General features: G+C 34.3%; 2 protein-coding genes across 3 annotated transcripts in view; both read left to right on the top strand.

Moving 5' to 3' along the window:
* Nucleotides 1–3233, top strand: part of Pmp70 (ATP binding cassette subfamily D member Pmp70) — a 4381-nt gene extending 1148 nt beyond the window's left edge. Inside the window, exons 6-12 of the mRNA XM_072906118.1 lie at nt 359–539; nt 634–846; nt 937–1006; nt 1141–1616; nt 1835–2134; nt 2346–2507; nt 2635–3233. Coding sequence (XP_072762219.1) covers nt 359–539; nt 634–846; nt 937–1006; nt 1141–1616; nt 1835–2134; nt 2346–2507; nt 2635–2712 — 1480 coding nt within the window. The 3' untranslated portion in view covers nt 2713–3233. The remainder of the gene's footprint in view (nt 1–358; nt 540–633; nt 847–936; nt 1007–1140; nt 1617–1834; nt 2135–2345; nt 2508–2634) is intronic.
* A 2270-nt stretch (nt 3234–5503) lies between these two features.
* LOC140673590 (uncharacterized) overlaps nt 5504–22887 on the top strand; it is a 41455-nt gene continuing 24071 nt past the window's right edge. Inside the window, exon 1 of one of the 2 annotated variants that reach the window (XM_072906635.1) lies at nt 5504–7194. In XM_072906635.1, the coding sequence (XP_072762736.1) occupies nt 6656–7194 (539 nt within the window). In that variant the 5' untranslated portion in view covers nt 5504–6655. The remainder of the gene's footprint in view (nt 7195–22887) is intronic. The other variant, XM_072906636.1, reaches the window with a different exon arrangement.

Below are 22887 nucleotides of genomic sequence, written 5' to 3'. Positions count from 1 at the left end.
CAGATGTCTAAGCTTTTGAGTATAAAAAGATTAGGTTTACAAAAATCCTACAATATATACTTTTACACAGTCTTTAGTTTGCCATTCAGCTTAATTGGCATTCTCATTTATAATAAAACAGTGTCATAGGTACTTGTTATGCAATGGATATTTCACTTACATGTATGCATGACTCTGCAAAATATTTGAAATCATTATTGATATTGATAGTGGTGTTAACTTGCGCTTAAATAATTTATGACTGAAGTAAATTATCAAGAAATATAGCAGAGACAGATAAACTATTCAAGTGATACATAATAAAAAAACTATTACTGAAAATAAGTTGAACATTTAAGAAACAAGTATCTTTTTGCAGGGGCTTTACCTATTACAAAATGAGTAATTTGGATACTCGTATTTCGAATCCAGATCAACTCTTGACTACTGACATTGATAAGTTTTGTGATAGCTGTACAGATCTTTACAGCAATATAGCAAAGCCTTTGTTAGACATCAGTATCTATGTATATAAATTAACTTCTACCATTGGGGGACAGGTATGTAACATATATATATATTTTGTCCTTATTGTAATAATTTAGTATTAATGTTTTATATTTTATGATATCACATAATATTATTTTATTGCAGACGCCGTTAATTATACTCTCCTATTTGGTGATAGCTGGTACTTTTTTGACTCATATTCGCAAACCTGTCGGAGCGATGACTGTCAAAGAACAACGACTGGAAGGAGAGTATCGTCATATCAATTCAAGATTGATCACCAACTCGGAGGAAATAGCCTTCTATGGAGGAAATAACAGGGAAAAATTGACATTGTTAGCTAGCTTTCATAAACTTGTAAGTTTAAATATCTAAAAGTTGTCAATTTATACACATTTATCAGTATACTGTTATTTTTGCATTGAATATGTTTTTTTTCTTTTACAGATAACTCACCTGCGTAAATTTCTGGAATTCAGAGTTTTAATGGGCATTGTAGATAACTTTGTTGGAAAATGTACGGTTTACATAATAACTATTGCATACCTAGTTAACGATATTAATACTTTTTTTTTTTTTTTTTTTTTTTTTTTTCAAAAATAGCGTCAATTATACTTTTTAATATTATCATTGTCAATTATCTTTTTTCAGATTTCGCTACCATAGTCGGCTTTTATGCAGTGAGCGTACCCTTCTTCCAGAAGAATCATTCTGTACTCTCCGGCACGGCCAATCATAGATTCAAATCGTACTATACATACGGCCGAATGCTGGTGAAGATGGCCGAGGCGGTCGGCCGATTGGTGTTGGCCGGCAGAGAATTGACACGTCTGGCAGGCTTCACGGCTCGGGTCACCGAGATCAAGACAGTCCTCGACGAGCTGAACGCCGGGAAATATGAGAGAACGATGATCTCTGATTACAAGAACAATGCGATCGGTTATCCCGGTGGTGGCAAGATTGTGCCGCGTGATAACATCATACGATTCGATCAAGTACCACTAGTCACTCCGAACGGAGATGTGCTCATTAAAGAACTGTCCTTTGAAGTAAAGTCCGGGATGAATGTGCTGGTTTGCGGTCCAAACGGTTGCGGCAAGAGCTCCATGTTTAGAATCCTTGGGGAAGTATGTGCTCGTTATTTTCATTGTTTTGTTTATTGCTCGTTCTTATCGTAATATATGCAAATTTATTTCGAATTATAATGTTAGTTAAATCGTACTGTAATTTTTTTTCTAGATTATATACATAATTGATATAAAAAATTGATAGATTAAAAATTTTAATAGCGCCAAGTGACTTTGCACAAAATCAAATTTTTTAATTGATTTTATGTAACGTTTAGCTGTGGCCAGTCTGGGCAGGAAGTATTACGAAACCACCACGCGGTAAACTATTCTACATACCGCAACGTCCTTATATGACGTTGGGCACATTGAGAGATCAAATTATTTATCCCCACACGAAAGCCGAGATGAAGAGACGCGGTAACGCCAATGATGAGGATCTTAAGAAGTTTTTGGAACTGGTGCAATTAACTCATCTACTGGACAGAGAAAATCTCGCTAACAGTGAAGGACAAGGCTGGGATGCGGTGGCCGATTGGATGGATGTTTTATCTGGTGGCGAGAAACAACGTATAGCGGTGAGGTTTTCTTTCTCTTTTTTTAAAATCGACATTAGTTATTTTTGCGACAACTACGCAACAGCTTGTTCTCGTTTGACACGTATAAAATTATCCTTGTGATTTAAGTAAGCGATTAAATCATATTTTATTATATGATCTATATTAAATATCGCCTTTTCAGAATAACGCGCTCTTGTTAAATATTTGAATTATATTCTATTTTATGCAGATGGCTCGGTTATTTTATCACAAACCGCAATTCGCTATTCTGGATGAGTGTACGAGCGCTGTCAGTGTCGATGTCGAGGATTCCATGTACAGATATTGCAGACAAGAAAATATTACGCTATTTACAGTCTCGCATCGTCGTTCTCTCTGGAAGCACCACGAGGTATTATTTTTCGAGTTAATTCTATAATTAACATATTTATATATGCTAATTTTTACTTAACATGCTTTTTGATATATAATCTTTTTTTTTCATTGGCTAATGCTTGTTTTTTATACTGGATTTTCAGTACTATTTACATATGGATGGCCGAGGAGACTACGAATTCAAGCCGATCGAACATGACACAATAGAATTCGGATCGTGAATTCTTGCGTCCCTTGCACGTGCGAAAACGCGTCTGCATGCAAGGGACATTTAATTTAGCTTATTCAACAATTTTAATATTAAAAAAAATTTAAATAACCATACAAAGACTAGTGATTATTTATAGGTGCTGCTCCATTTGTGAGTGTTAAATATGCAATGTATAATATATAAGATATATCCACAGAATTTACATATGGTAATAGTAAGGAGTAAAAGCAAATGATCCAGTCATTGTCAGCGCGCCATTGATTCGTTCACGCTAGTGTTTGAACTTGCGATGCACAATGATATATTTTTCTATCAATTTTTTATGAGAGATAGTAATATAATTCTGGAATGCACCACGAGCTTGGAATATATATGACATTGTCGTATATATGATACTTTTAGATCTTCTATCCTTAGATTTTTATGCTGTAATTCTGTAAATATATTCCGTAATTTTCTAGTAATGCATAGATTCGCATGAAAAATTCGATAAATAAACCAGTGGTTAATAAAATCTTCTATTTATGATAAATTATGAAAGTTGAAGTTTTCCATATTAGATATAAATTTGTTGAAATATTCTATACAATGTATAAAAATAAGATTTGTAAATTTGAAATAAATTTTTGTCAGTTTATATAGATATATTAAGAGTTGTATCATACCAGAAAAGTGTATATATACATATGTACATGACAGGATTTAATATAAAGTTTGTTTTTTGTAAGACTGTAAATTATTAATATCGTTATATATAGATTATATATATCAGGCCAAAAGATAATATGATAATATGAACATAATATGAGATTGCTATAATGAAAAAAGATTTATTATAAATTTAGAACAAATTAAGATTAGTAAGGAAAAAGAAATCCTTTGAGAAACTATAATTGTGATTCTCTTTCATATTTTTTGCATTGCAAGTGCAAATTCTTCCTGCTCTCTTTTAATACAAATTAGACAATATTTTTTTTTTATTGAGATACATATATATTTAAAAAAATTATTCTATACTTTTATAATATACATATATACACACCTAAATAGAACTAAAATAATTTGGTGCATTCTATGCAACAATAACTTTATTCATATAAGAATCGATTTTGAAATACTTCCTGTTACATTGAATTATTATACGGATTCGGAACTCATTGAAATATATTGTAGAAATAGTTTGAGAGTTCTCGAAGTTAGTGTTTTTCTTAGAGAAAATTTTTATGGAGCTGATTATTAGATATAAAGATATTTTATGAAAAATAAAAAGGTTTTTGTAATTCAAACTCAAACGTGTAAATCGTCTAATATAATTTCCTCTTGGTTAATTCCAAATCCATTGTAATAAAAATTCCTTACAACGCTCGATTTATTGAGAAATTTAATTTGAAAATCAATAATATCAAATTTAATTTTTGTCAATTTGCATAGATAAATTATTTTTTATATATCGGAATTATTTCAAACTTTAAAATATTTTTATATTTTATATTTTGCAATGCTTTTGAGACACTTTCTATATTAAAAGAAAGATATATATATATATATATAGTTGGAGAATATAAAAAAAGGTAAAGAGAAAAGTATAAAAAGTATAAAGGGAACAAAACTATACGTCTTTATTAATATAAAAGATTCATGCTTTTATGAATTTTTTCGTTTTTTTCATGAATATTTTTTTTGTACACAATACAAAATGTAAAAATTTTTCTTTAATATTTTATTTGTAAATTTGAACTCCTAGCATCTATTATTGACAATGAAAGCTGTGATATAATGAATGATATTCTTTCTTTTTTTTTATTTGTAGATATCTGTCTCTTCTTCTTGAAATACAATAATGAAAAACGTTTTTCACATTTTCCACCCTTTTTCGGATATTTTATTTTCAGGAAAAAATTTTTGAAACCTGCCATAGCTATAGTGGTGATATTGTATCGTCGATATTTAAAATTTAAATCATCGGAACCCTCTTCCACTAAAATCGTTCTTATTGTTCTTAATTCAGGAATAGTCATTGCTGGATCACCATAAAAGGTTAGCATCTCCTTACAATATTTCTACATCATAAAACAGCTATTTTATAATAAATATATATCGTTTAAAGAATAAAAACTAAACGGAAACAAAAGAAATTTTTTAATAAGCCGAAATGAGATAATCAAATACAAAGGTAAAATAATATAAGATGAAAAAAACACATGTATCCCAGGTAGAACATGAGACTCATAATGATATCATTATGACGTCATCATGATTTTATTTATCACTTAAAAGTTACCTAAACAAAAATGATTAAAAAATGACAAAAAAAATCATAAATTTTCTAAGTTCAATAATCGCATATATAATTTTAAAAAGATTATGTTGGTTAAATATAATTAAAATATACATGAATAATTAAATAAACAAGTAATTGCGTAATATATATAAAAAATGATATTATAATATCAAAAATGAGTCACCAAAACATTGCCAAATGTATATCAAATGAGATCATTATGATTTTTCTAAAATGACTTTTAGGTGACGTCATAATGATGTCATTATGAGTTTTATGTTCTACCTGGGACGCGGAAAAGAAAAAATAAAACTTTAGAGAACCTAATTTTCTTAGCGATCATTAATTTCTCTCTCTCTCTATTTGAACGATATGATCAGCGGTCGACGACGATTCGCGATTCAAATAGCCCGCGCGACGCTCGGCACCAGTCGGCTCGCGTCGTGTATCTTCGGCCGCGCACTCGCTCACGATGGAATGGGTTCGGCGGCCGCCGGGTCTGGGAATCTAGCAGAAGCTCCGGGAGCTCCGGTTTTCCGTTCGCTAGTCGCAGGGTTCGACCGCTCGAGGACGGGTCGTAGTGCGTACATATGTGACGCGTGCGTGCGTGCGCGTGAGAAAGCAGCGAGGGAGATATATATATATATATATTATATTATATGTATATACATACATAAGTACAAGGGAACGAGAAGGTCTTTTGTAAGCGGAGAAGAAAAGCGGATAAGGATAGAGCGAAAAGGGAAAGAGAGAGCGCAACTGCCTGAAGGTGCGCTCGTGCTCGTGCGCTGTTGCCTGAAGGTGGGAGAGAGTCAGTCGTCGGTCGTCGCGCGTTATACGTGGTGTGTCGTACGTCGTACAGTGCCGTCGAGAAGGAAGAAGAGCAGTGATCAGTGTTTTCTCTCTCTCTCTCTCTCTCTCTCTCTCTCTCTCTCTCTCTCTCTCTTCCTCGAGACTAGCGGATTTCGCGAATACTTTATCGCTATCGATCGCGCTACGTCGTAGAACATCAAAGCCGGACAACATCGAGCACGCCAGAAAAGCTTCGCCTTCCTCTCTCTCTCTCTCTCTCTCTCTCTCTCTCTCGGTATACACTCCTTTTCCTGCCTGCTTGCCTGTCTTCTGTCCCCCTCGCCCCTCCATCATTCCCCCCTCCCTAAATTTCATTCGTTTCCTCTTCGCCGCGTGCGCGTTTCCGCGGCCGCCGCCGCTCTCTTCGGGGTTGCCGGCTGTCTCCTTCGTCGACGCTTCGCTCGCGGGAAGGAGAAGCGCGGCGCGCAGAGAGACGCCGGAGAAGATCACAGGTGCAGGTGCATGCATATAGACGACGACGGCAACGGCGACGTACGCGCCGCGACCGCGAACACGTAAGAGAGCGCGACGTCCCGTCGTTCGTCGTCAGCGGGGGAGGAGGGTGCGAGGAGGAAGGAATCGGCGGCGGTGAGAAAAAGAAAGGGAAGAGAAGGAGAAGAAGAAGAAGAAGAAGAAGAAGAAGAAGAAGAAGAAGAAGAAGAACAAGAAGAACAAGAAGAAGGCGACAGCAGCAGCAGCAGACGGACCGAACGGTCGCCGTCGTTGTCCCCGTTCTCTTCGTCCTCACGCGTAGTTTGTACAGTTTTATCATCGTCGCGTACAGTGCATCGATAATCGACGTAGAGTTGTTGGTGGCAGGATGGACGACACCGCGGGGCCACCGCGAACGTCGGACGTAGCGGCGATGGGGGGCGAGAGCGACGAAACCGCCTCCTCCTCGAAGATGCGGACGCTCGACGACGAGTCGAGTGCCACCCCCGCCGTCGTCCCTCCCGACGATGTCCCTGCGGCCGGTGACGCGGCCGCCGCCGCCACCGCCGCTACCGCCGCCGCCGCCACCGCCGCCGTCACCGATAACGTCGAGTGTCGCGACCAGGGCTCGATAAGAGCCGCGTCCCCGGGGCCACGCGCCGCTGCCACGACTACCTCCTGTTCGACGACGACGATGACGACGACGACGCCGCAACCGCCGCAGCTGCCGCCGGTACCGCAACCGGGGTGTGGCTGCGTCGCCGCCGCCGCCGACAGGGACGAGATCACCGTGTGTATCACGCCGACCACCGGCGGCCAGTTTGAGCTCACGGTGGACCGCAACGACACCGTGGAGAGTCTCAAAAAGATTATCTCCAAGAAGCTGAAGGTCGCCAAGGAGCGCATCTGCCTGCTACACCGCGAGAGGTGAGTCTTCATTCTCTTTTCCTTTTCTTTTTTTTTTTTTCTTTTTCTTCATCTCTTTCTCTCTCTCCGGAGAAGAAGGATCGAAACCGGTGTAATTTCGGTTGGGCTGGACTTCCGAGAATCATGCGGAGTCGGAGACGAGACTATTCACGTCTCTTTGTGTTTTATCGCGGAAAGAAAATATCAAAATCACCCACGGGTATTTTACCCTTAGGATTTGAATTTGCTGAAATTACAACAATCTTCTTTCCTGGAAAAGCAACTGCGGATCGGTTCCTTTCTTTCTTTTTTTTTTATTTTTTTTTTTTTTAGTTATTTAATCCATCTGTGTTTAAAGCGACAGACGAGCGGAATAATTAAAGGGACGATATTGATATAACAAATGTAACGAAAATAAATTATACAAAAGATTGCAATTCTTTTTATTTTATTTTCTTTTTTTATACATTGCATTAGTAAATGTACGCTAAGCGTATTAAAGAAAAAAATATATATAAATTTAAAAATCTTGGTATCGCATCTAAAGTTTTAATTGCATTTTTTCACTCTTTCTCTTCTTAAATCGAGACAATTATGTTCTTATAAAAAGATATATATATCTATTATTATTTATATATATTATGTTTATATATATATATATATATTATTTATATATATATATATATATATATATATATATATATATATGTATATATATTTCTTAGTATCTATTGATTCTTCAAAATCTTAGAGTTCAGCTGAAAAGAGAGATCTATTGTGATATCGCTCTTCTTTTCGTTCCCTGCGATTTTTCACAAACGAGGAAGAGGGAATGCAAAGTCTATTCTTCCCAACTACCGTTTATCACATTCTTTGTCGAGTGCGGACAATATGTAGATACGCGATACAGATCGCGAGTAGAGAGAAATGGTGGAAAAGCACAAACGAATTACGAAAGGAATTGATTTCATTCTGAGCTCTGTAACGTGATTCGTGATAGCTCGTGCGATACCGTCGCGATAGGTTGAATCGTTTACGGCGTGTTATCTCGAAGAAGACGTCGCGGAGAAACGGTAGAGGAAGAGCGTCGCGGCGCGTCGTCTCGCTCACGCACGCACGCATATACTCGCGTCGCTTCTATTTTTCTCACGAGCGACGTGCGTTCGAATCGGACCTCGCCCCATGCTCCGGCAGCTCTGCAAAGAAAGAAGAGAAAGAGTAAGCGGGAAAGAAGGGGGCGAAGAGAGAGAGAGAGAGAGACGAGCTGGCAGACGGGGGAAGGCGGAATAGAGACGACCCGGGTAGAGAGCGAACGTATAGGCTCGTCCTTCGTGCCGGTGCACTTTTGGACATGCGTTGGTGAGAAGAGAGAGAGAGAGAGAGAGATAAAGAAAGAAAAAGAACGGTATATATATATATATATATATATCCAAATGTATATACCGGCTGTTTCAGAAGTACGAGATATACTTTGAAAGGAAACTGTAAGGTGTAATAAAAAAATTGTAAACAAAGAGTAGATAGAGATTAGATTTAATCCTTATTCCGATACTGATGGATCATTTTTGTCTGTGATTTTTCTGAAACAACGTCAATTTCTCGAAAAAACAAATAATCATAAAATAATATATTGAAGTAAATTATTTTTCAAATTTATTATTTTAGTCTTTGTTTAGAATGTTCAAAGAAGGTATATACATTTTTTCAGATTTTTTTAAAACACTTACATATTAATAAACTGATCGAAAATACGCTGACCCACCTGTACAGTTGGAAGGTGCCAAAAATAACAATACGGAGTAAGAGTTAACCTTTAGTCAACAAAAACTGATATTGTTTGTAATCTTATCAGTGTTATAATTCGAAATGTAATGTTAAAACTTGAAATTTCAAATGGTACTTGATTGATTTCTTGATCATTATCGTGTCTTACATTGCTTGTGTATTTCGAGCACAACTGGGATTGTCAAAATGAGACACACACTTTTTGATAGTTTATTTTTTTCCTCATTACAGAAATGTCATTATTTTGTTTATTTCATTAGTTCTGCGAATACTCATCAGGTGTCGCAAGTTTCTTATATCCTATTTTAATAAGTACTTGACACGTGTCGTCTCTAGAGAACATATTTGAACACGTTTGCGCGATGAATATTTTATTCGAATATTTTATACTAAATTTGGATAAACCCGAAAAAAATCGAGATTCAGAAATTTCAAAGATCATACATATTCTATATATTTAACCTCCTTTATGTACACGCACCGGCAGAAATGGTGTCCGTCGGCAACTTCAGGATCACACGCATACACATGAAGTTAGTACATATGTATACGTATGATTTCTGTTGTATGTGTGTAACGCTAAAGTTGTCGACAGACACCATTTCTGCCGGTACCCGTACACTCATATTTCATTCCGTTTTATATACATATTTCACTTTAATAACGATAGATTGATTTAAAAATTCGAGAGAGAAAATAACAAAGTTTCGATATGGTTTAAAATAAGATATCGCGAATATTTTTTCCAATGAAAGAGAGAATGTTCCTACCTTCCCCCCGATCTCCTCGTCGAGTATAATGATAACCCCGGTATATTGTTTCCCTCCCAAGTATCGACCTATCCCCCTGAAACCGCCTGTATACGTGGGGTCTCGTGGGCGTCCGTGGGGGCCGCGGAGCGCGGATCCATCCACCTCCACTAAACCACCTCCTGCCGCTTCGTGCGAGCACGCGAGAGAAATATGGTGGAGTGGAAGGTTGGCATACCGCGGTGAGAGTAGTCGAGAGAGGTGGGACGAGGCGGCGGAGGTGGCGTGTAGTAGTATAGTAGGTAGAGAATATCTCGGGAAATCGCGCTCCCGTAAAGTGGAACAGTGACAGCCGTCTGCGGTGGTAGATAGAAGGAGAGAGAGAGAGAGAGAGAGAGAGAGAGAGAGACGCGAAAGAGGCGGCGAAAGAAAGCAAGACAGAGAAAGGAATCTATTTATTATTCGGAGTAAGCTGCATCGGAGAAAGAATGAGTATGACTAAGGAAAAATTGTAGAAAAAAAAAAGAGAGACATATTATAAAGAATACACATATACGGATGTACAAGAGTGATCGAGCAATGCAAGATAATAAGATAATATAATAGAATACAACGGTATATATCTTGTATATGGAAACCATTACAGAAAAAAAGTATACAATAGATCGTGTATGCTGATATAAAAAGTAGATGTATCAAAAATAATGAAAAGGCAGATTTCAATCATGATTCTCGCGGTTATTCTTTACTTAATTGCTTTTACCATTTGAGAAATTTCTATGCTATTAATTTTAGTTTACAGAATTACGAATAAGATTATGTACACATGTTTAAATAATCTGTATGCGTATGCCTCTTCATTGATTATTAAAGTTAATTTAATAATCAAATAACGTTCCAATGATATAAACACGTACATTACACACACACGCGCGCACGCGCACACACACACACACACACACACACACACACACACACAGACATATATATATATATATATATATATATACATATATACATTTGATTATAGTGTTTTGGAAAGCTCTCGAGATAAGCTACAAGAATATGCAATAATATATAGGGTGTCCTATTTAAAAAATTAAACATGACGTTCATGTGACCTTCAAATAACTCTTCAAGGTTAAACTAATGGCACCATCTTATGGCCCCCTCGAAACCATACAACTTTTGTCTGAAACATTTTTGTCTAAAACTTATGAATTCTGAGATATTTCAGTGGAAAGATTAAAATGGCCTGCCCATATATATATATATATAAAATTGATATCTCGATTATTATATCGCCATTTAAGTCTAATCATTCAAGGAAGTATTAAAAAGTATTTTTTTCTCTTTAAAAAATATCGATATGAGAAATAATTTAAAGAGAGAGATAGAGGAAACGTTGAATTCGGCATATATATAATATATTCCCACGCGCTACGTATTGGCAATAGTCTGCTTCTTTCGATTCTTTCTTGCTTGCTTGCTTGCTTCGAGTCCTCGATGCTTTTTCTTCTGCCTCGTCTCTTACGTGTCTCGTTCGGGCGTAATTCCTTCGAGATATCTCTCTCTCTCTCTCTCCCTCTCTCTCTCTTTCTCTCACTTCTCGTTGCTCCTTTTCTCTCCTCTTCTTTTATCTTCTCTCCTCGTCGTGTGTGCCTTGGTCCGTCTCTCTTGTGTCATGATACTCGCCATCGCTCGATTCTTTGTGCCTGCTGGGGCAGTTTCAGGCGCAGGTAGCACTCCGGATCTTTTTCCTCCTCCAAACAACGCGATGCATGTATGTGTGTCCTCGCGATGGCGATGTAAGCAGCTGCGCCTGTGTCAGTTTGGCTGCATCATGGTATGGCATGCCTGACACGTTCGCGCCAGCGAGAAAATACTTTTAATAAATACATTGTTAAAAAAACATTCGGGGATCTTAAGAAGTATAAATGTGCGCACGCTAGACTGAGGGAAATGTTGTATTGTACTTTATATCTCGAAAAAATTGATCTTGATGGAGTCGGGATAAATTTGATGATGCAGATGATTTGCTATATTATATGCAGAGATACCATCTTATTATTGCTCTATATAAAAATCAAAAGAATTAAATATGAAATATTTTTCTCGAGATATTTCCACTTTTCAGTTAAAATCCGTCAATTGATTAATTAAGTTTGTGCGACGGAATGAAGTAAAGTTGATTTTTATTAGTTAATATAATTATATTTTCCTAGCGTCTTATTTTATAACTCTCTTTGCCTTGCGGCATTATTATGCAAGATGAAGGTAAAATTAGACGCGGTTAATAGACAAACGGAAATGTCATAAAGGAGTTGTCTCACGACACATCCTGCGTGCTTGGACTCGCTGATATTTCCATTAATTAAATGAAGATTATGTGCACAGTTTAATGCAAAGTTATTTATAGATACAATTCCGCTCTTTTATAAATTCTCACTTCTTGTTTGTTCGATCTTATTTGACAACGATAAAGGATCGCAAAGATAGGCAAATGAAAAACAACTTACGATGTAATTACAAAGCAAGCGAAAATAAGCAAATTTTCTTTCAACTCTTAACACGAGATATTATAATTTTTAACATTGCTGATGATCCGTAAGGTTCAATTGTGTGTGTATGCAATAAATATATTTTTTTACATTTTTTCTGATATTAAAAATTACATATTATTTTTGCTTTATTGAGAAAATAAAAAAATGCGGAATATCTTGGAAACAACATATTGGTAATTTTCGACATTCGTAATTTTTTTACGTCTCGTTTTTAAGGGTTTCAAACGCATTTTTCGATATCACTGTCGGGCTCTCTGTGATCCCCTTTCATTCTTTCCGAACGCATGCGTACACCGGTGCGTAATGCGGGTCATAGACCGCGATAAATGCAGTTTGGCCAGTCGACCTCGTCGCGACATCGTTTCCGAATCCATTCGGAGTATCTCTCGGCGAGAGGACTTTTCAGGCGACATTATTAATAGTTAACGCGACATCTGCCACGATAAGCGAGACATTGGTAGCCTTTGGTTAACGCGACATTGTCATCATTGTGTATGACATTCAGTTAGTCCTTGCGTTACGTCACGAATATGATGCAAGCGTATCGTATCTCATTCTAATACTCGTTATTTCATCGTTATTTCCGCTTCTTTACAATTATTTTTTTTTCCTCTTTATAGAATTTAACTATTTAATTATTACATACTTTATGCTTGTTTTTTTTTTTTTTTTTTTTTTTTTTTTATTTCCACATACACGTGCATTTCATAATTTTTTTAAATTGTCCAAAAAATCTTTATTTTTAATATGCATAAGAGAAGAATGCAGATTTAAATATTATATTAATTTCACGCTTATCTTTCGCATGAAAGATAATAAATGTCTGTTTTTGTTGCGACTTTTATAAAATTTTATATTGGATAACGTGATTTGCGCGCGATACGCCACTCTGCGTCAGCGTCAAGTGCCATCGATGGTGCGAATGTGTCATTGTGGGATTTCTGTTAGTCATCGTGTTGCGCGTACAAGGAGTGGACTTTAAGCGTTGCCTTTGGCTGCTTATGGCAGAAGAATGACAATTAACGATATCTCATTTTTCTACGATTGTTAAGATATCGTGGTGCATATTCTATACATCTTATTTAATCTCTTTGACATTGTTTAATTACACTGATTATGACCATAATAAACAATGCATTTTTTTTTCCTTTCTGGATATTGTGAAAGAGTAAGATAGCCTTTTGCGTGACTATACAATAACCGTAAAAATATTAACCGTATAAATATTAACATAACTTTACATACGTTTGCTTACGAGAAGGAAGGCTTGTTAAAATCCACTTTATCGCGCGTTACAAGAAAAGAGGACGGTCTTGAATCAAAATTTCTTGGCAAGATTATCTTCATTCAAATTGGATATGCGACAATAAATAACATCTGACGATGCAGAAAGCAAGAAATCTCGAGGATCGCGAGTCATATTGCAGTCGTGGTACGGCATACGGAATGCGCTAAACTTGCCAATTTTATCGTCGACTTGTGCGAAAATTTCGCCCGAATGAACGATTGACATGCCGGAGAAATGAGCCTAAGAGTTTATACTTCCCTTGTTATTTTTCGTCGAGCGAAAAACATGTTTATCAGTCGTGAGCTTGGGGACAAGCTCTCGGGAAAGTCGCGCGCGAGGCGAGTTGAACGCGCCGGGCGAGTGAATCAACGTGGACGGTCGCCAATTCGAGAAAACAGAATGATCGATAGAGCAGAATTGTGGTGGATTTAAAGAGACCGCGTACCTCTCGTTTAGCAGCGTGTAGAAAATTGCCACGCGAAAACGTGTCTGTGAAGTTGGCACGTCATTCTATTAATTTTTGAAAAATAATGAGAGTTCTAGTAGCACTTTTCATAGTTTGAAAAATTGTTTTAAAAATAAATAATGATCGGAACTCTGTTTAAAACTGATTTTAATGCATAGAACTGTTGCAGATCTGTCGAGAACTCGTCAGAATTGCCGAAAATCAGCAGCACGACATATTTTTACTAAGTGTCGTAATACGTAATTAAAACAAAAATTGTTTAAAAGTTAATTAGTGGAATATCGATCTAAAATTATATATATATGCGACTCTCAATTAGAACTATCGGGAACTCTTGTAAAAAATAAGAATTTTTAATTCGTTTTAATACTTTAGAGGAGAGAGTGTCGTGCTAAATTCGCGAAGTTAACGCGTCATTCTTTATTTTTGATTTTTTTGGTAATTTGTTGGAATTTTGCCTTGAAATGATATATAATTATAGAATTGGTACAGAACTAACGAGAACTCTTAATAAACATCTTGAATTTCGATGTTTTCGTATACTTTAGAGAAGAATGTGCCGTGCTGGAACGTGAAGTTAGCACGTCATTTTTTATTTTCGATATTTTTGATATTAAAAATGCGGAACTTTTTTAAATTTTTATCAGGAACTATAGAACTATGAAAAGTGCTACTAGAACTCCCATTATTTTTTAAAAATTAATAGAATGACATGCCAACTCCACAGATACCGCGAAAACGAAGCAGCTGTTAAACTATATCGGTAGTCGTCTACATCGAGTTGTTTGTCTTCCGAAAAAGAATGTCATCATCATCGCTTATCGATATTACAATACTTAGTCGGAATTAATAATGGATTCTCGATAATTCTCGAAATGTCGAAAATTTATTACGATTATTTCCAGGATGTTTAGTACCTATTTTTAAAAATATAGGAGTTTAATAAAATTTGCACAGATTGTTCTGATACATGTTCAGAAACTTATAAAAAAACCTGGAGTTGATTCACTGAAACAATCAAAAGTTATAAGGATTTTAATTTGCAATGAATTTACCAGTCCATATTATTATAAATATAATTATTTTGTGGATCTAATTATAAGTAAAAGTATTAATATAATTATAAATATAACTATTTATATAAATCAGTATAAATATAATTATTTCTGTCCTTTTTAGCCCTTAAATTTATACGATTACAGATTTTCTATCTTATAAAAAACCTGTGATCGTGTTGATTTAAGAACTAAAATAGATAGAAATAATAATAGGAATTTATTCAAAATTTGCAAAAGCATAGTTTAAATATAGAGGACATATTTGATCACATAATTTTGGTCAAGTACTGACTAGTTCAAAAGATATTGAATATAATTTTCTCAATTTCGTCCTATTATCCGAAATGACATATTATTTATTGTGAAAACGTGGCAACATAGCATTCAGCTGAGCCTTCTTTTACCATTTTAAATAACCTATCTTTTCATCTGAAGAAGCCTCTATATACAAACGTGTAAGCAAGAAGCGACTAGGCCTCATATGTCAATTTGCAACATGACCAACTTATGAAAAATTAGCATGTTGCCACATTTCTTTCTTCTCGGAGAAATAACAAATTATCAAATTTATCAAAGAAATAGTTAAAAATCTTCTACATTTTATCATTACTCACTATTATAATTTTTATTCTGACATTTTAAATTACTCTGTACGAGTAAATTCTTTTATTTTTATAATTCAAATGTTGTGCTGTAATGTTGAAATCGAGGTACCGTCAATGATAAAAGTTTCTCATTATAATTTAAGAAACACGAAAATTCTCCGAAAAAAGCAACAGAAGTTGGAAAATACATTTCTACACTCTAGCTATGAATAAATAATAAGATTTTATGCAATCTTTATAATAATCATATATTAAGATATATGAGAAAAATATATATTCGTCAATTTCGATTACTTTTTGCTCCGATTGTAGGTGCTAAACATCCTTAAATCAGCGAAGGATTAATATATTTGAACTGCAAATTTCTAATTTTTCTATATTTTTAATTTTTTTTTATTACATATATATTATCATATGTATTATATAAAATTAGTATAATTAAAACTTTGAAAATTAAAAATTATATTACAAATTAAATTATTTTTTGAAAAATAAATTATAAAAATATTTAAGTATTATATAATGTTGACATTTTTCTAAGTTTTTTTTATTATGATAGGATCCCGTGTATAGTTTATCTTTGTTAAGTTTTTTTTTTCCTAAGAAGAGAGAGAGAGCATTCATTTCTTTGCATATATGTTACATTGTTTATGTTACTAATGTTAATTCAGCTGATTAAGAGAATAAACACTCGAGACACGCGAGATGCATGCGCATTCGTGCGACAATCGCGAGAATCAAAGACAAGACGCGTGGCAGAATTAATACCATCCATTAGACTATAAAATTATATCAACGTGACTTTTTTTTACGTAACGTACTACATATTGCGTGTACGCATTATATAGATGTCTTTTTACATAGACTGTAAACCGCGTAAGCTGATTCAATATTTTATTATTACGTATATAAGAAATGTATACATATCATAAATTATTCATTAAATAACGAAATAATAGGATAAGAAAAAAAACGAAAGCAATAACGAAGAAAAATATAACAATAAAATCACATGTATATAATTTAATGTAAACACAAATTTTTGTCTACTTAATCATCCGTTTTAATCAACTTATAATATTTGCATATGCAAACGTGTCAGCACGTGTTGCATTTTTTTTATTGTGACGTTATTTATTAGTTTATCGATTGTAGTATTAATGGGTATATCAGTATGGCTTTCGGATAACCTTTGTACTTGAGTATCTAACTAATAGCAGAGATGATAGACTCGATCAATAGTTGAAATATACCTGCTTCTCTATATCTAAAAATAGCTATTCATCGAGGGTAAATGACACCTATTATTTGGTCAGATACAGTATTATTTACTAAACAAACAAATTTAGCACTTTCTACTTGACATAGCTATTTGTCAATGAGTAAATATATTATCTCGTATTTCATTAGTATAGGTACTTTATAATAGCGGTCAATTTCTTTATAATATTTCTATTGTGTGGCTGCATTTTTTCCTTTGTGTTTTCTAAAAAACGAAGAACCATTCTTGTAATTTTTGTATGAAAAACACAAAGCAATAGAAAAAGGCAAACTCGACAGTAATGAATTGTCAACTTGAGACTTGACAATAGGGAGTTTGCATGATTTTGAAAAACAATTACATTTTATAATTTATATATTATTATAGTTTTAAATATAATTATTTTTTTCGTAATTTTTTAATGCAAATTAAACGAGAAAATCAATAATAAAAATTACATTATTTGAAATTGTCGAATACGATCTGGAAACGACCGAGTCCTCCCGAACGCGATGTGACGTCACAGTGCAATATTTGCATTCTAATAGCGCTAAATAGCGTCTCCCTAAACCTAACTAATATATACAGTGACAACACACTATTTTTATTTATTAAAATATCCAGTTATTGTGAAAATGGGCAAAGGTAACACGTACAAAACCTGTTTTGTACCTCTATGTAAAAGTACAACAATTAAAACACCCAATAAATTGTTTTTCTTTGTACCTCGAGATGAAGAATGACCGAATATCACAATACAGAATACAGAAAACAAACGTTTGAAACTATCGCACTGTGACGTCACGCACTCCAACCAATCAAAATCGTTTTCTCACAACTTAAATTTTCTTATAAATAAATTTATAATAATATGTATTTAAATTACATATATAAAAAATGTATTTTTTTTTTTTTTTTAATGCAAACTCCCTATTGTCAAAAAATATGTCCTGACTGTATTCTAAATTAATTCTAATTATTCTAATATCTAATATTCTAAATTAAAAATATAGGGAAAAAAAAGAGATCGCGCTCTGAAAAATTATTTCTCTAAATTGAATATATCTCCAATATTAGGTAAATTACATATATTGAAAAATCATTTTAACCACTTTCCTTAAAATATAGTCTAAACGTTTATCTTCTTTTAAGGGACTTGGAAAACACAAGGGCGAAATAATTTAGTCATCCCTAACGTTGTCAAAATCGATTTTGCATTTCGTCTGTACATGTTGAAGCGGAAAAACAATTTACCTAGCCCACAAGGCATGTATAGTCTAGCATTGCTTACGCGCCATGCGTGCGGTGGCGGCGGATGCGAGGCCAGTGCACGCACACGCGTGCTTCGCGCATGAGGTACGCGGGGAAGGTCGCGTCTCCTCCTCTCTCTCTTCTTTTCCCTCCCCCCATCTCTTTCTCTCTCGCGCACTCTTGATGTCCCTGGGCGCGGTGAAAAAAAAAAAAAAAAAAAAAAAATATTTCGCAGCCACACCGATCAAGATTTTTTCAGCGCTCCGAATTTCTTTCGCAAATTTGCTGCGGTCTATCGAAATCTATATAGTTGTATCTATAGAGAAAGCGGAATTAATATATTAGAAAAAGAGTAACATCGTTCTGCGAGACACGAAGACGAATGAAAGAGTTCTAGGCTATCTTGTACGATGATTCAGAAGCGCATTTTTTTTCTCTCCGCTGTCTTCAAAGTACAGGTTATTTTTATTTTTTAGATATCGAGGTGTCCTTGCATTGATTACATAGAAATAATATTTATAGCATAAATACATTAATATTGGAAATATTTATATAAGGACACTTTAATATACAAAAAGTTGACGTATTAAATGGATTCATAATAATTTAATTAATATAAAATATTGAAAAACGATTTATAAAATTGTAACATAATTTAATATAAATGCATAGTTATTTATTAAAAAAGATCCATTTATTAAATCATTTCATTTAACAAATGAGAGTAACATCAAATTTTTTTATATATCTTTGTGTGCGTGTGGATTGTTTTATAAAAATGTGCCTCGAGAGATAAATTAGATTGTCATCTAAATTATTTATTATGAAATAGGAACGTGTGGACATGTTTCCTTGGGTCATATGCATTCAAGTTGGGGATACATTTGGGGAGTAACGATTTTTCTTTGGTCGTTACTATATCTAATCGCGACTGTGCACATGTTAATTTATCCTTGGAGAGATCATCTATCTATTCGCGACGTTGCATGCAAACTGCTGCAGAGCTTTATCGATCGGCGAGGTGCGGCTTAATACTTAATTTTTTTCTACAAAGGAGCAACGCGGAACTTGTTCTAGAAATACCTATATTGATATATTATTCAAATCATCATTCATGTATATAATAAATGTGCTTTTAATTTGAGGAAGATTGTGACAGGTTGTGAAAATTAATACGTTTATTATAATAATTTTATCGTAATTAGGCTCAATTTATTATTTACATTATAATACATTTATCTTGGAAAATTTTATTATATAAATATTACATAAATCATATAATTTTGGCAATTAATTTATTACATCGTAAGAACAGACCGCTGCATGAAAATATCACAAAGTTATTTATAAACCATAATGAGGGTGTTATTTTTAGTTTGTACTTTCTACGTTTATTTTCTATCTCTCTTTCTCTCTCTCTCTCTCTCTCTCTCTCTCTCTCTCTCTCTCTCTTTTGCTCTCTAAAGCGTAAGCATATAATCGGATTAGTTTAAGTACGGCAAGTGTGAAAAAAGTGTTATTTAAAAAGAACAATATTAATCTTTCTCTGGAATAGAACTGCATCAGCTTAAAAAGTTGAAAAAGTTAAGAGAGATTAAAAATATCTCATTACATGAAGAAGCGGAAATTTATTTTATATTATAATTGCGATAGACTCAAAGTGGGCACTGATATAATTTGTTTGTGTAAAGCCCAACAACCGTAAATGTATTTAATAACAAGTCTATAATTTTACTCCAAAATAAATCTGCATCAATTATTTAAGACTAAGAGTTTGAAAATACCTTGCCAACGCGAAAGGAATCTAAATTTACCTAAAATATGTATATTTCGAAACTCAAGGTAAGCGCAATAATTGCTTTAATGTGACTACAATGAATATAAAAAGAGACGTGACTAAAAAAAATAAGATTTAACTCTCAAGAACAGATCTACACATCAATTATTTAATTACATAATCTTCAAATATATCCACTGTACAACATTTTTAGCATATTTTTTTTGTTTAAACAAATTTTACTTTATTCGCATTTTTAATTAATTCAAACTTTGTCATATCAAGATATTAACGAATAATGGAAAATACGCGACACACGTCTAATCAAATTTCCATTAAAAAGAAAATGATTCAAATTCCTCGAAGAATCTACTAACGCGTATATCGTGATGTGTATCGTAAGATACACCGTATATTATAAGGAAGCGGAAATTTATCCGCGTGAAATATACTCTGTGAAACCGACTGAAAATAAACGCTGAGCAACGGCGAATAGGACAAAGTGCTTCGCGATTACAAACGTGTTTATTCCATTCGCACGAATATATTCCGCATCTGACCTCTCTCTGAGGCAGCGTGAACGATAGCGAGAGGGAGTTAGAGAGAGAAAGAAGTAAAACGATAATATTTGTAGTATAAACGGTATGCAAGAGAGGAGAGTCTCGGTCCTATCGCGCTTATTTACGCTCACTTTATTCTAGAAACATTTACTCTGCCGAATATCTCCAGTGCTCTTTGTGCCTTTCTTTCTCTCATCGTCTGCGTGACCTCATTGCTACTCATTCGTTAACTAGAGAAGATGATATATAATAGGGAGTTTGCATTAAAAAAAAGATACATTTTTTTATATATGTAATTTAAATATATATTATTATAAATTTATTTATAAGAAAATTTTAAATTTTAATCAATAGAAAGGTATTAAAAAATTAAATTAAAATTTAATAAAATTTAAATTGTGAGAAAACGATTTTGATTGGTTGGAGTGCGTGACGTCACAAGTGCAATAATTTCAACCGTTTGTTTTCTGTATTGCGATATTCGGTCATTCTTGATCTCGAGGTACAAAGAAAAACAATTTATTGGGTGTTTTAATTGTTGTACTTTTACATAGAGGTACAGGTTTTGTACGTGTTACCTTTGCCCATTTTCACAATAACTGGATATTTTAATAAATAAAAATAGTGTGTTGTCACTGTATATATTAGTTAGGTTTAGGGAGACGCTATTTAGCGCTATTAGAATGCAAATATTGCACTGTGACGTCACATCGCGTTCGGGAGGACTCGGTCGTTTCCGGATCGTATTGGACAATTTCAAATAATGTAATTTTTATTATTGATTTTCTCGCTTAATTTGCATTAAAAAATTACGAAAAAAATAATTATATTTAAAACTATATATAAATTATAAAATACAATTGTTTTTCAAAACCATGCAAACTCCCTATTCATAAAAATAATTGTATTTATTTATTTATTTAAGATTGGTATAGAAGTAAAATCGCAATAATTTTATAAGTTATGTATATGACGTTTGTTGAAAATCAGAGGTTTATAGTTTTTAATGAATTTATAAATTAGGCATTTTTCGTGTATATCCTATAGACTCGAGTTCTTTATGCGCGAAAAAATTTCATGTGTTGTCGCATTCATGCGTATCAAGGAGAAGGAGGGGGGAGGGGGAAGGTAAGGAGGAATAAAATCACTTTGCGTCTTGATGGCGGCTCGCATTTTAAGACTTTACTCGCACGCTGCTAACGCATCGCGATACAACGAGAGATTGGATTCAACTCCATTAAAAGTAATAAAATGTTGCCACAACCCAGAAAAAAATATAATTTGCAGATTTATTTGCGCGACCGCTATTAATGTTTTACGCCGCGTCATGCTCATTAATTAGTTTGATTTTATCAATAGAAATAGGGAGGCGTTAATCACGTATTTGTGTGCATTCATGTTAAAATTGGCCGCCCATTAAAATGTCTGGATTTGCAAAATTACATTGACATAACAATAGTAAATAAAAGAACAAACGTGTACAAGGAAAAGACGTCGGAGAAAAATTAAAATTTTTTTTTTTTTCTTCTCTCTTTTAATTATTTGCGTAAATTAAATGTAATGTATAAAAATTCACACCTCTGCGCTAGATATTTTATATATATTCATTCGTCCACAGGAACAATCAATCGACACAGTTTCCCTTTCTTGCTGTAATTGTATTATTATCTCCCCACTCTCATTTACTTTCCAATACGCTGTAGTATCGGATTTTCTTATCAAACTTTTTAAGCTCATTCCCAAACATGTCATCGCGGTTTTACAAGTCTCGCCATTTCTGCTGCTTTGTGCTTTCGCGATTACACCAGTAGTCTCCGTTAGTTCAATTTATACAAAAAGCCGGGAGTTTACCGCTACGAATGAAGGTGAGACGAACGAGAGAGGAGGAACGAGAGACTTTAATATACGTTACTCGTTCATCGGCACTCGATTTTAACATCTCGTCTCGAATTTCCATTCTAAATATCGCGATGATGAGCACGTCAGCGCGGCTATCAGGCGATTGCCTTTTTTTATCATCGACGTCGAATATAAATATCAGCGACGAACACTCGATCGAGAGATGTTGATATATTAAATACTGTGGTGCTTGCGACGCGCGAAGATTTTACACGCATCTCTCATCGTTTTATCGGTAATGGGGAGTTTGCATGATTTTGAAAAACAATTGCATTTTATAATTTATATATAGTTTTAAATATAATTATTTTTTTCGTAATTTTTTAATGCAAATTAAGCGAGAAAATCAATAATAAAAATTACATTATTTGAAATTGTCGAATACGATCCGGAAACGACCGAGTCCTCCCGAACACGATGTGACGTCACAGTGCAATATCTGCATTTGGAG

Source organism: Anoplolepis gracilipes, chromosome 14 (assembly GCF_047496725.1).
Source record: "Anoplolepis gracilipes chromosome 14, ASM4749672v1, whole genome shotgun sequence".
NCBI lineage: Eukaryota > Metazoa > Arthropoda > Insecta > Hymenoptera > Formicidae > Anoplolepis > Anoplolepis gracilipes.
The sequence above is the reverse complement of the archived record's forward strand: the minus strand, read 5'-3'. Positions and strand labels throughout refer to the sequence as shown.